General features: G+C 34.2%; 1 protein-coding gene and 1 long non-coding RNA gene across 7 annotated transcripts; one reads left to right on the forward strand and one right to left on the reverse strand.

Moving 5' to 3' along the window:
* Positions 1–361: 361 nt before the first annotated feature.
* Positions 362–5,581, forward strand: LOC107871318. 6 transcript variants are annotated; one of them, XR_007047980.1, is made up of 8 exons: positions 362–670; positions 1,424–1,582; positions 1,714–2,010; positions 2,094–2,177; positions 2,258–2,320; positions 2,406–2,465; positions 3,724–3,800; positions 5,196–5,581. It is a non-coding gene; the product is annotated as an uncharacterized LOC107871318 (long non-coding RNA). The 6 variants fall into 6 exon arrangements; XR_001674671.2 differs by having other exon boundaries at positions 1,494–1,582; XR_001674673.2 differs by having other exon boundaries at positions 1,494–1,582; positions 1,792–2,010.
* Positions 5,582–7,442: 1,861 nt separating this feature from the next.
* On the reverse strand, positions 7,443–12,843 carry LOC124889247. Its single transcript, XM_047400431.1, has 4 exons — positions 12,213–12,843; positions 11,931–12,051; positions 9,511–9,731; positions 7,443–8,972 (listed from the first exon to the last, which is right to left on the reverse strand). Exons 1-3 carry the CDS (start codon positions 12,480–12,482, stop codon positions 9,715–9,717), a joined length of 408 nt encoding a protein of 135 aa, XP_047256387.1. The 5' UTR covers positions 12,483–12,843; the 3' UTR covers positions 7,443–8,972; positions 9,511–9,714.
* Positions 12,844–14,668: the final 1,825 nt, after the last annotated feature.

Raw genomic sequence — 14,668 nt, forward strand, 5'->3', positions numbered from 1 at the left:
TAATTTATATCTAATTTTTTTGCTCATTATTTAGAATTGGCTTTAGTTCAAATTCTAGAAATTAATATAACATAATATATATATATATATATATATATATATATATATATATATAGTTGTGCTTAATTAAGTATTATTTTTTAAAATAATTTATATCTAATTTTTTTTGGATTCATTATTTAGAATTGCATTCATTATATATATGTATATATATTATGTTATGTTATATTATATTAATTTCTAGAACTTGAACTAAAGCCAATTCTAAATAATGAATGCAAAATTTAGATATAAATTATTTTTAAAAATATTAAAAATAATACTTAATTAAGCATTATATTACTACTATGTAGAAGTGGCTTAAAGCACACAGGAGTTCGTCTTCGTGCTTTCTTAAAGCAAGGGCATTTCTATCTTTTCAGTGATTCTTTTGTCTATTATTTTACTTGATGTTTCAATTAGTTTTTCCAATGTTTTGACCACTTCACGCCTCTCTCCATTAAACCCTCCGTAACCGCCTCACACCGCTTCCACAAGAAATTATGATCCAAAATCAGCGCATGAAACTCATTAAAAAAACAAATTTCTGAAGTAGCGTATGACGTATAAGTGCAGATCTCAGCTGAATTTGGGAGTTTTCCCCTCTTCCTTGGCTACAGAGATTTGCATGGTGAGTGTTACTTTTTCAATTTCTCATGTGTCTCTGATGAGTTATTAACTTGAACGATTAGAAATTATTAGTAATTTATGTCATGCTGGACACTTTGCTTGGCTATATTGGGCTCTTTATGTGCTTAATTGTAATTTAATAAGATAACTAATTTTATTTTTTTGAAATTCCTGTTGTACTTTTTCTTGAAAATTTGAGGTGGTTATGCTGATTTTGTGTTAATATTAATCTTGCGTTCTTGTAATTTTTCATCTTGTGGAAAAAAGAGCAATTTCGGTTAAAAATATTGTATCTTTTTTCAGTTACCACTTTCAAGAAAAGAAAAAGATTGTTTTTATTGGTTTTGTTTTTTATTATTTTTGAAGATTATTTGCACTTTTGCTAGTGGGAATTCTGTGGATTCAACCGAGGTGCACGAAAGCTGGCCGCAGTATCCCAATAAAAAATAATTATTTGCACTATTTGTGTAGTGGTTGTAAGAGTTTTTTTTTTTACTATGTGGATCTCTTCTGTTATTTTCCTCTGTTAGATTGATGTCATTAGATTGTACTGCAGCTTTGTTGTGAATCAATAAGAATCTGGAAATAATTTTCTTTTTTGTTCTTTGTTATTGTTATATTGCTGACTGTTTCCTTGTTTAGTGACACCTTATAACTGTTTGAGCAGTATGTTCTTCTTGTTCTTATTAAAGTTTAGGTATTTAAAAACTGTATAAATGGTACTACTACTTTTCCTGTGTCAATTTATTTGTAGTTTTCTTGGGTTCGTTTGAAAAGACGTCTCCTTATTGGCATATCTTCACTTTCAAATCAACCTTTTGTAGAAACGTATGATAAGGCTAAAGGAGTTTGTAGTGGGATAATAGGATATAGAATCAGCCGGCTTTGTTGGGAAGCTCTTTATCCCCTCAATGTGAGACTTTCTGACTCGAATTTGAATTTAACCACCTTTAACATATAGTTAATTAATATGTATTTGTTCGTCAGCAAATCTACTTATCTTTTGCAGTACAAATTTGTTGTTCTAACTGTATATATTTTCAGCAATAACTATGTCTTTGAATAAAAAGATCACCAGTCTAGCTACTTGCTCACCGAAAAAACGCTGTCAATACACGACAGATAAAGCTTCTGCTATCAACAACAGGTGACGTGGCCTATATAGGCAACTGGCATCTGATAAAAAAGAAGCGCTTCTCCTGTAACGGCGTATAAGATATAAAGAATCAAACACTCAAAACCTTCTGAGTAGTGCTCCTGCTCCATTAGCTGCTGCTGGACCCCAATTTAGTGCGCAAAGAGGCATTACAATCATAGAGATATCACCGCACTGTGAAATAGGTTTGCTGAATATAAGAAATAAATGTGTGGTGCTTTGTCTCTGCTATACTTATTCAAACATACTATGTTTCTTGTTCTATCAGGCAATGCACTTTGCAACAACTGTTACACGATTGAATCAAATAAAGGGAAGGATATAATTGGTTTCTTCTCTACTTTTGAAGTCGGTATGTAGCATATACATACTTCTGATATTTACTTTTCCAAAAAAGGCATTGGTTTTATTGATTAAAAGTCTCTCTATCAGGCTCAACATCAGCTCTACCCACTGAACAGCATAACCCAAGCACAACAGCTACCGGCGCTACAGGTTCGTTTGTTTATTTTTTTATCTGCCCAGAATTTTAGAATTGCATTAACTCTTTCTATATTATTTGAAATTATATATACGTTAGGCTTGGCAACACTTGCACATCAATGGCATACTCGAAAGACAATATCTCCTAAAACCAAAGGTTTGTCTTACTGTAAAATTATAACATTATAACTGTACTGATTGTTCAACTCTTTTTCGGGCTTATATTCATTCTCTGGTAACTGATTGAACAGGTAATAGGTTAAGAAGTATACATTATTTTAATATTAAACAACTTCCCGCTGAAGCAAGCATTTTAAAAAGAGTTCCTCCCTGTGAATATTGTAAGGCAAAGAAATTTGAATATGAATCACCTGATTTTGTTGTAGTAATGACACTGTTAAATTGACATCACATGAAATGCTTATAGAATTATTTAACCTTTTTTTGGACAACACCGATGAATCTATACATTTTCGTACATACACTAGAATGTGTAGTAACATGTTTGCATTTACTTCTCTTGGAGTAAAATATTATAAAGAGCTAGCAAATAGATACCACGGTATCTATACCTTTAGAGTTCAAGGACAAATGTATCATTTCATTGACGATCTAATACCTTCAAATCAATGGCCAATAAACCTACAGTTATATTTTATGACGATCACACTGAAATGTTGAACCGCATGGCTTTCTGTAGCGAAGTCAATCAATCAGTTGTCCAAAAATTAATGAATATATTAAAAATAAATCCATATTCTATCTTCCTAAAATCTCTAATGTAGATTCCTAAATTGCCAAACTTGTACGTTGCACTTAAATGTGACACTACCTTAAATCAACAAGTGTATAACTTACCGACTGTAGCAAAAAGTTCCAACTGTATAAAAATATTAATTAGGCCACCTACTGTAGATAATGATGATGATCAATCAATTTATAATGTTGTGTATAACAAAATCATTCAAAAAACTTTTCCGTAAAAATTATCACGCTATCTTTATACTAAAAATTACTTGTTTGCATTGATTTCATCAAATCCTCTCAAATGTTTCATTGAATCTTCTCTACTCATTGTTATTTTGAACGAGATGGAAAATACAAAAGAGGCACCAACAATATTCATGCTAAAATGATGCAAGCTCACCTAAATCAATGATGGAGATTCTTTCCATCCTTATGGCAAGTTTTATCTTTCTTTCTTGATGAGATTTGAATTTTGTTGTTGTTGTTGATTCTTCTGTTTTTACAATTTTCAAGAGACATCAAAAAAATAGTTTCAAAATTACTCCTTCACTATCCTTTCAGGTTATAAATTTTTTAAAATCTAACGTTACAAGCATTTTGTATTTGCTAATTGAGAAAAACGTCTAATACTGTTTATGGTGGTGGCATATGTTAATTTATTTATGCAGGTTGTTGTTATAAGAATGTCACTTCATTGTTAAGGTTGTGCTAGTAAAGTGAAGAAACATCTCTCCAAAGCTGGAAGGTACATATATATCTAATAGCTATTTTTGCCAACTCCATTGTTCTTCTTTTTTTTTGGTTTTTTTATGACCCGAGCTGAGGCCCTGATCGCGACAGGCATCCCGAACCACAAAGGACGGAAAGGCCCCTTAGAGTGATGATACTTAGTGTTTCTAGGAATCCTTAGCTCTTCTATAATTTGTATATTGTAGGAGATTTAGGGAATCTCCTTGTATCAGGGAATAGAGCTAAAAGAATTAAGAGATTATGGGAATAAAATCTGCCCCAATATAGTGGCATGGCTGTGTAAATTCATAACCAACCCCGACTAGCTTGAGGTTAAGGTAAATTAGAGACTATCAGAATGAAATATGCCTAAATATACTGACATGGCAATGTAGATTCATGACTGACCTCAGCTAGCTTGAGATTGAGGTGTAGTTGTTATTCTTGGTAACATTTTACAGGATATGTTGCTTGGTTTCTTGTGGTTTAATTCTCTTGAGCGATTCATCTTTTCTTTTTTCAATTTATTGAGTAATTCGCTGTAGGATATGATTGTTGGGGATGTTGTGAATCCAGACCACATAGATGTGAAGTTTGATTCGATTGGGGGGCTGGATTGTATTAAGGAAACATTGTTTCAGCTGGCCATTTTACCTCTGCGAAGGCCAGAGTTGTTTTGTCATGGGAAACTGCTTGGTCCAATGAAAGGAGTTTTATTGTATGGACCACCTGGGACAGGGAAAACAATGCTTGCTAAAGCGATTGCGAAAGAATCTGGTGCCGTGTTCATAAATGTCAAGGTTTCTACTCTAATGACCAAGTGGTTTGGTGATGCCCAAAAACTCGGTAATTTGAATTTCCTTTGCATAGATGGCTAAGTTGATACTAGAAGTGTAATTGAATTTTGGTTCCGTTGTTTAATTGGAAACATCATATCAATTGATGTGACCTATTTGGCTGTACAATTAAGAAATTGGAGGTGTTGATTCAGCATGCTAAAATTCTGATAAAAGAGAAAGTATTGCCGTGCACTTTCAGGACGAGATATATTGCTCAATATAACTTTTTGGGGGGCTGAATTTCTGATTTTCCATAAAGGAGCTACCCCAATCTGCCATTATGGTTCCGTAGTGGCACTGAAAGGAAGAAAGCTGAAAGGTTTAGAGTTTCTGATGGTGTTAGTTTTTAGGAAGTGAGGTTATGGAATTTTACATGCTATCTTCCTTCATGAGTGATTTTCGTAGATGGTTTGGCTTTCTATTGCTAATAATTGTTGTTATTCCAAAGTAGCAAGGAAGAAGAAGAAACTGGTTCATTTTCATACTATATCTGCATTTACTAGCTTTAATGTCCAATTAGCCATAATAAGCATATGACCTTTTTTTGTCTTTTCCTTTCCTTCTTTTGGCAGTTTATGCTGTTTTTAGTTTGGCCTACAAGCACTAGCCAGCTATAATATTCATTGACGAAGTTGACAGTTTTTTGGGCCAGCATCGTGCAACAGAGGCTCAAATGCTGACTGGGACTTGTTTTCCAAAATGCACAGTTTCTACTTGTGTTGAAGCTTCGGGTACTTTTCATGGCTCTATTGACATCCAAGCTACACTGAGACTTGTTCTGAATAGCTACAATTATCTAATAATCTTATTTTGTTGAATTATAGTGTTATTACAAAGTTATAAATGCAAGATCCATGTATGATTGCTTTAATGCCTTCGAATAACTCAATCGTGTTTACTAATGCGATTGAAGTTGATTGAAGTTGTATCTACATCTCCACCAGCCCTTTTAATGGCCTTTTTGAGTGTGCAAATGACTATTACAAATTACTGCTTCGTCACTATTATTGTGCCCGCGTCTCCACTAGAAAAACTTGGAAGCAATGTTCTTTCTATTTATTATTTTATACTATACCAAAACTGTAAAGGAACGAGAAAATGACAAAAATAAACCTTGAATAGATATTTTATTATATTTATTATTGAAATTAATATATCATAATTTACAAAAAAAAAAAATAGTGCATAAAAACTGTATAATGTATTGAATTTTCTGATAGTAACGTTTTTCTTTTTAAATATGATATATAAAGTTTGATTGTTTTAGAAAAAAAATAATATATTGATAATTTGGGCCACACCCGTGAATTGTTAATATTATAATTGAAGAATCTATATATAGGCTTAGAAATATTAGAAATATTCTGATGTGGTATACTTTCAAGGCCTCCAATTGCATTCATTATTTTTTTTATTTTTTTTTATATTAATCTTTCCATTTCACTATATAATAATAATACAATAATCTATTTTAAAGTAATTTCATTTTTCTTAAGTAATTTATTTAATAAGGCATTTTTATAACTCACACTGGTCATCATGTACAATATTTTAATTGTATATAAAAGGCCTTGTGTAGTTAATCATGTGAGGCACAATATTGTTACTTCAAAAACATATGAAGAAGTTATGTAATGTTGGAGAAGATTTTGAATTTTGTTGATAATTAGGTGGAGAGAAATTATTTGTATTTGTACAAGATCTACTTGATTTAATTTTTCATGCTTTTTGATCTTCTTATCTAATAGATTTCCTCATTATTTCTTTATTTTAAGCTCTATATACAAATATGTATCACATGGTCTTTCTTCTTCCCAACTTTTGTTTTTGTTACGTTGGAAGGTTTGCAGCACGTGAAGCAACAAGTACCTATCACAGATAACTTTGATTTTGATTTTCTAAAATCGGGATGGAGGCACTACTAGAAATTACCCCTATTGTGACAACAAAACCGTTGCCATAGCTCTACCGTAATAGTTCAGCAAACGTTCTATAGGTGGGCATTGCGATAGGTCTATGGCAAAGGTTTATGCGACGGTTATCTGAACCGTTGCTATAGGTCAAGCTATGGTGACGGTTTCAAAAACCCTCGTCATAGCTTGACCTATGGCAATGGTTATTTTTTGACTTATTGAGACGCCTATTTTCATCTATTGCAACGGTTATTAACCGTTGCAATATAAGCTATTGCAACGACACTAAACCGTTGCAACAGCATCTATTGCGACACTTTTGTTATTCTTTTGCAACACTTTTTGAATACATATTACAACTATTTCATTACTTATTGGGACGCTTATTTTCATCTATTACATCGTTTACTAACCACTGCAATAGTATCTAATGCGATGTTCTTGTTATTCTGTTGTAACACTTTTTGACTAGTTATTGCAATGGTTTATTGATGTATTGCAATAATTATTACCACATGTTCTTAAATTGAAACGATTTATATAAATAGTCACTCGTATTAATGTAAATTTTTATTACGTACATAATAGATTATAACACAATATATACACATCATACACATCACAAAACAAAATCATACAATAATAATTTCATAATCCAAAATATGCAATAAGCTAGTAATTTAAACACAAAAGCAAAATGTTAATTTAAGTCCAAATGATTAGTTTAATTATTGCCACATGTTATTAAATTGAAACGATTTATATAAATAGTTACTCGTATTAATGTAAATATTTATTACATACATAATAAATTACAACACAATATATACACATCACAAAACAAAATCATACAATAATAATCTCATAATCCAAAATATGCAACAAGCTAGTAATTTAAACACAAAAGCAAAATATTAATTTAAGACCAAATGATTAGTTAAGTAAGGTCAATGTCTTCATCACTTTCTTCATCTCTTTCTTCATTTTGGACACCTATAAAAAGAGAACAAATAATATAAATTAGAACTATTGTCACTAGCTTTTACAGAACCCAGTAAGGATGAAGTTAATAGATTAAAGGAGAACTGAAGAAAATAATTTCTGCCGAAGGAAAAAAAATGGACAGGCTTACACAAGGTTCAAAACAGCTTAAAGAGAAGGTGATAACATGACCAGCTATCAGTTTGTCCCTTTTTCAAGACCATTCTATGATTAGTTTCAAGTACGGCTAGTTGCAAAAGCTGTTTTAAATCCTGCATGTTTCTTTAGGTTTCGAAACTTCATAATAAAATAGAGAATGCTAGGGCGAGGGATTGAAAAATCAAAAGGCAAAAGTCACTAAAATACCGTCTGTAAGTAGACAACTGACCTCTGTGTATGCTAAGTTTACTTGATTTATTGTTCCGACACCTCCTTTTCCCCAGTGTAGGATATTGACAAAAAGAGCACAGAGATCAAGCGTCGTAAGGTTCCAGATAGAAACAAAACAGAAAATGAAACATTCTAACACTCCGGTAACAAACACTATTCCAGGATCCTTTGCCCTTAGCCTTCTAAAAGACAAATCAAAAGATGTGTTGGGCTAGCAGGTATCAAAGACGTCACACCAGGCAACTTATCTGTTGAAGAAACATTATATTATTTTGTAATTAAAAGTGTATTCCCTCTAACAACTTGATTTTCTAATTTTTTAGATACGACGGTCACACAATTCAATATGATATTAGAGCAAATAGATGTCTAGTGTTCTCAATATGACAATAGGATTTTGCCAAAACACTGTGATCGCCTATTTATTTACTTATGTTCTTGAAACATCCAGGCTCCTCATATGGAATATTAGGAAAGACAATCCTATGGTTAAAGCTAAAAAATTCAAAGTATATTGACATCTGTTTATCTTTTTCTTTTATGGGGAAAAGGAGGGTATTTTATCATAACAAAAACACATCTGGAGAGAGGAAACTCGAGGCCTGACCTCACAATCTCTGATCAGGGTAAGTTCCAAACTACCGAAGCCAAAATTTTAGGAACACTAATGTATTAGTCATTTCAGAGCACCAAAAAAAGAAACTCAAGATGAAGTTTGACATGTGGCACCATAAAATCAATTAAAAAGTTATCCAGCAGTTCAATATATAATAAAAGCAACGATATTGTTTTTATCTTAACTGAGAAGATGTGGATAGCCAGAACCATAAATTTCCAAGCAACAAGCACATAGATATAGTCCAAGCACTACATCCTTAAATTGGTTTTACTGGGAATAAAGTGCCACTATAATTAATGAAGACGATCTCTTTTGATGGAATAATAGATTAAAGAATACATGTGTTAAAACAGAACATGCCTGAATCAAAAGTAACAACATATGGGGCATTTGAAGGAGTGATTGATAAACTCATCATTCCTCCACGGAGTTCATTAGGCACATACCTGCATGTTATAGGAAGAAAAAAACTTGAGTAACAGAGAACTGCCAGCAAATATATGAGAGAGCAGGAAATGTTTGACTTTCACAATTATTGAAGCCATGATTGAAAAGAAAATAATAACTGCAGCACAGTTTACATGGTTCTCAATCTGGCGAGTGAAGGCAAAACCAATCCCACACGAGCTTGTGTATAAACATGATCTCAAGAGCTTTACTCGATCAACAATTGTGTATATTTTTCTTCTTATTGAAGGTCATACAAGTTCTTTTACTGAAAAATATTATTTATAAGTTCTTTAGAAGAAGTAGAACATTTTGTAGCAAAGAAGCTTAAGGCTCAAAACAAAATTGTAGGAAAGAAGCATATGAGGAAGGTATGTGCTAATTATATTTCAACATGTTAGAACAACCTATTAAAGAGAAACAGGCACTATCAGAGCTACATAGTCGATAGAAAGACTTGCTGAGGCAATTACACCCAATAAACATCAGTTTACCACAGTACATTATGAAACAATCGAGGTGAACTATATTACTTACCCAACAGAACGATGAAAAGCACATTCCTATATGGAGACAAGGCACCAAGACACCAGATATATCGCTGCTCTCTTATGTAAGAACAGAACCTGGGAGCCTTGGAAAATTATTCAAGTTCCATCCTGAGTTTACATACTTTGTGTCAGAAGAGCCAACTTGATAGTTGTGTTTAGCCAACCACCTACAAATACTCCAGTTTCCAAGTCAGCTCCATAAAGCACCTGGAAAATGAGGACAAAGCAAAGACAGAAAGGAGGAAACCGTTATACATCTTAGATGGTTTGCAAAAGAAGAAAACAAAGATGATCAGCAAAGAATGCCACCTCAATCTCTTCCATGGGTTTCTCGACCAACCGCCAATATTCGAAATTCAAACTATTCCAAGTCAATGGGTTCTAAAATGATACCAAACGGTATGTAAATGAGCACAAAACAGCCCACATTCTTCGCAAAACAGTCCACACGACAAGACGCCAAACGGAAACAAACACAAACTTAAACGAAAAAGAAGATAGGTAACTTGACACAAAGAGAACACATAATGTAGTAACTAAAGAGTATATTAAACTCTAAAACCTCTACAAAATACGTTAACAAGCACCAAGTTCTTACGGTGACCTTGGCGGAATCAACTCACCTCAAGATCCACCGTTTCCAAGCAAAGAACAATATTGGCTTTTCCAAGTCCTAAGCTACAATGGCTAGTCCAAGCCCTAACTAAGAACTACACTAAGGTAGTCTACTCTCAAGAGAGAGGATTTTCAATGTCTCATATTTTAATCATTCAACAACTAAAGAGAAAAGACCTAATAAGAGACTATATATAGCCTAGCTTATTACATAGTGTAACTGACCAAAATACCCTTAATGAAAGGGGAGGTCATGGGTTGTTTCTTTAACATGTGCAATCCCCAAAATAACCTTAATAAAGGGTGCTTCTTCAATACTCCAAAATCATGGGGTCATACTTCAAAACTTGTAGTCTCTAATTGGCATCAAATGTAAGCCCACATGCAATCTTCCACACACGGGTTTGTTTAATGGCATGCACAAAATGGGTCCTCCATGCATGTTCGTGTATCCTCGAGGTGACCAAGTCTTGAGCCTCTATGTGTTGTCCTCTAAAGATGTCATCAAAAGATAAGATGGTCATTTGTCCGATATCATCCTCCCCTTCTTGAAAATGATTCGACCTCGAATCCAAACCTTACAAAACCGAAGAGAGGACAAACAAATACAAACTCCTCATGGCATGAGGGATAGGGTTAGCACAACAAATCATCTCAACATGTCAAGGTTGCACATATTCGCAATATAACCAAGGATCCTTTGAATGAAATATTAAAAACTCAACGAAAGATGTACGAAGGATTCGGTTATAGGATTCAGCTAGAGTGACACTTTGCTTGTCATGTAGACAAATCAACAAGTTGGGTGCACCAACATCAGCATTTCCACATTTGGCACCGGGGTCAAACGGGAAGAGTGTACATAGACACGAATCTAGACAATACTCCCCTTTCCCGTGGTCTCCACCCAAACTAAATGACACACTCTCTATAATAGCATACATATCATTGAAAGAAAATAGAGAGCAGAGAAAAGTATCACTCAAGTCGACTTCTACTAAGGTGCTCTCATGTGTGTACTCACTACTAGTTTTCCAATCATCACCATGAGTAACTCTCAACAATAAAGTCATACAAAATAGAAGAAGGAGTAACTTCCAAGACTACACATTCCTTATCCTTAAGAGTACTCTCATCTTCCAAGAAGAGATTTCCATCTTTAGGAGGAATGTTGTCACACCATAGTGGGTTAACATATAGGCTATAGCCTCCAAGGTAAGCTATACCATCTTTTTCACCACTAGGCTCATTAGGAGTGTTTATATCACTTTCAAACAAGACAGACATTATACCTAAGGAGTGCATGATCCAACCCACAGGCAAATTTGGAATAAGCAAGTTCCTCACTCTCTAAGAGATCAATATCAAGTTTCAAAGCGGTTTCAAGCACAAGATTGTCCCAAGAATAGTTATCGGGTTCACTCCTCTTTTGTTGAACAACTTTTTCAAATACATCACTCACTTGAGTTTGATTAATCACACCACACACAAACTCAAGTGATGGACAATTTTCATAAATAGGTTGATCAACACCAATTGCACAAGACGATGTACTTCCGTTCAACATATAGGCTTCAACACTAGGTGGACATAAATTAATCTTACAAGAAGACTCAATTTGGTCATCAATAGGATCAACTAGTGTATCCACAATCACAACATGTACATCATCAACAAAAAGCAAAGAATCATTAGACTCACAAGTAAGTAAGCTACTACTCACACTCAATGGGCTACCAGCCACACAATTATCATTCGCATACACAAAAGTGTAAGAGTTAGCTATTTTACCTTGAAGTTCTTGAGTCAACTCTCCTTTGCCGTGTTGTAAAGGTCCTCCACAAGCTTGGGAAGAAACTTCACTTCGGTATTGCTCTCCTTCACTTGCCATGTTGGTACCTACACAAATGTCCTTAGAAATAGAAAGACAAACGATGTTAGCTCGCTTGGCAATCCCCTCACTTCGCTCCACACAACCTCTCATTTTTCAACTCTCGGGTTACCACCTTGCACACCCTTACTCCTCTCAATATGTTTTCTCTCATAAGCATTAGAATTGGAGTAAGTATTTACTTCTCTTTGCGGCTCGGGCAGCATGTATGTCTCGAGGTGATTTCCCCAACGGTCTCTTACAACATTAGGCCAATTTTGCACATTTGGAACTCTATGTTGTGCAAACCAATCGGCACCTAAGCATACATGACCAAATGTCAATGGAAGAATATCACACCACACCTCCTCGTGGTATTCAAATTGCGAGAAGACAACTTTGACCCTTTTGGTAACCTTAAAGAAGTATGTAACAAGTAAAAGCTCGCGAAACAACCCCAAGTAGTCAACCATCGATGGAAGGATGTAGTTTCTATAGTACCTATCATTTAACACAATGAGGTAGCCCGGTATCCCACAAATGGTCACCTTTTTGGAGTGTGCACTCCTTCTCGGATCAACATTATAAGGCACACGAGTACCTCTCAGTTTTGGAGATGCATACCCTCTTCTTCTCGTTGGACAACCTTCACTAGAGTTAGTATAACCATTCACACTATATCGACATTGATAAGAATTACTACAAGATTGAGAATATGAATCTTCACACTTCTCACGTGTACTCTCATTATAGCTCTCATAAGCTTTGCGAACAAAAGGGTTATACCTAACACCAAATCTAGGTTCGGAGTGAGAAGTGTAAGACTCTTCAAATGCCCCAACATCATCATAAGATCCATCACGAGGTCCTACATCATCACCAAGTTCACCACAAGCACTAGGCACTTCATTCACCTCATTTCTCCCTCAAAACCGTAACTCTCAAATCTTCCCAAGTTTTGATCATGGCTATTTTCATAGCCTCCGCAATCTCCCTCAATTTCATAGCCATAAAACCCCTTACTACAATCATAGTCTCCCATGTTGTAGTCATAATAATCCCCGGCTATCGGAGACATATTTCCCTTATATCAACTTTGTACCTACATAATGAACAAACAAGATTAGTAGTAAAAGCTCCTCACCAACACTTGTATACACCCACCTTTATGATTCTCACAATTGGAGCGGGGAATATTGAAAGTTGTTTATACTCCGGTAGTCAATAGGATGTCAATTCTACTTGGCAGCCAGAATGGATTCTTGTTTGATCGATTCAAGACACAAAAACAAAATTTACATACGAACTTGAAACAAAGAAGTTACTACGAGTTAAAAATGATAAAAGCACACAAATAACAAAGACACAAAAGAAACGGATTCAACAATTAATCTACAACTAAGTAGGTGATTACTAGTTGTTAATTAATTCTAGAATCAAGACATGAATCTAATGAATAATAAAATGAAACTAAGAATCTAAAATTTTTTATCTTAAGCACTTTCGATGATGACATAGCAGCCTCTCATTGGTTGTTGAAAATTGTCGAAAGTTTTGAGAAATTTTTTCTTGTTTTTCAATTTGTATTGATCAATGTTCAATAGGAAGAGTGTATTTTCGGTTTTGGGAGGGAAACAACAAGACTTAGAGGCTTTTCAATGTTTAAAAAAAAAAAGGCTTGACTTTTCTTTCACCCTTTTGGCAAAATACATTTTGAAACCTTTGTCCCCCTTTCCTCTTTTGTAGGTTTTGGGAAGACCTCTTTCTCTCTTTTGGTAATAAGACCTTTTGAAAGATTTTTGGCCCCCTTTCTTCTTTTATAATAGTCTTGAAATGTGTTTCAAGACTAATAAGACCACACCTTCTTTCTTCTTTGATTTAGATCAAACAAACCACTTTCTCTTCAACAAGATATAAAGATGTTGAAGAACACCAAGAACACAACTTTGAATCTTGGAGTTCTAAGGTTCACGTTGGACCTCTAAAACATCAACAACACATATTCAAGCTCCAATCTTCAACAACAACATCAACAAAACATTTTTCTAGCCACCAATCTTCAACAACAATATCAACAACCTTCCAACATTTAAGAACCATTCAGATTTAGCTCAAAATTTAGATGCAGACTCTATTAGTGTTAGTGAAGAAGGGACTAACACTAGAAACAACAAAACACATAAAAAACACAAGAAAACCAAGCCTCAAATCTTGGCCCAAACACAAAAACGGGACAGATTACTTTTTTTTTGCGTTTTTTAGTTTTTCCAACATTATTTTTGTGATTTTTCAAGATAGCAAGCCCAAGATTGATCTCGTGAGAATGAAATCAATCCTTTCTCTGATACCAAATAATATAAAACGATATCTAAATGAGCATAAAATAGCCCGTAATCTTCGCAAAACAGTCCACACAACAAGACATCAAATGGAAACAACAAACATAAACTTAAACGAAAAAAAAAGATAGGTAACTTGACACAAAGAGAACACATAATGTAGAAACTAAAGAGTATATTAAACTTTAAAACCTATACAGAATACGTTAACAAGCACCAAGTTCTTACAGTGACCGCCAAGGGAATCAACTCACCTCAAGATCTACCATTTCCAAGCAAAGGACAATATTGGCTTTTCCAAGCCCTAAGCTACAATGGCT

The sequence above is a fragment of the Capsicum annuum genome, chromosome 12 (genome assembly GCF_002878395.1).
Source record: "Capsicum annuum cultivar UCD-10X-F1 chromosome 12, UCD10Xv1.1, whole genome shotgun sequence".
In the NCBI taxonomy this organism is placed as follows: domain Eukaryota; kingdom Viridiplantae; phylum Streptophyta; class Magnoliopsida; order Solanales; family Solanaceae; genus Capsicum; species Capsicum annuum.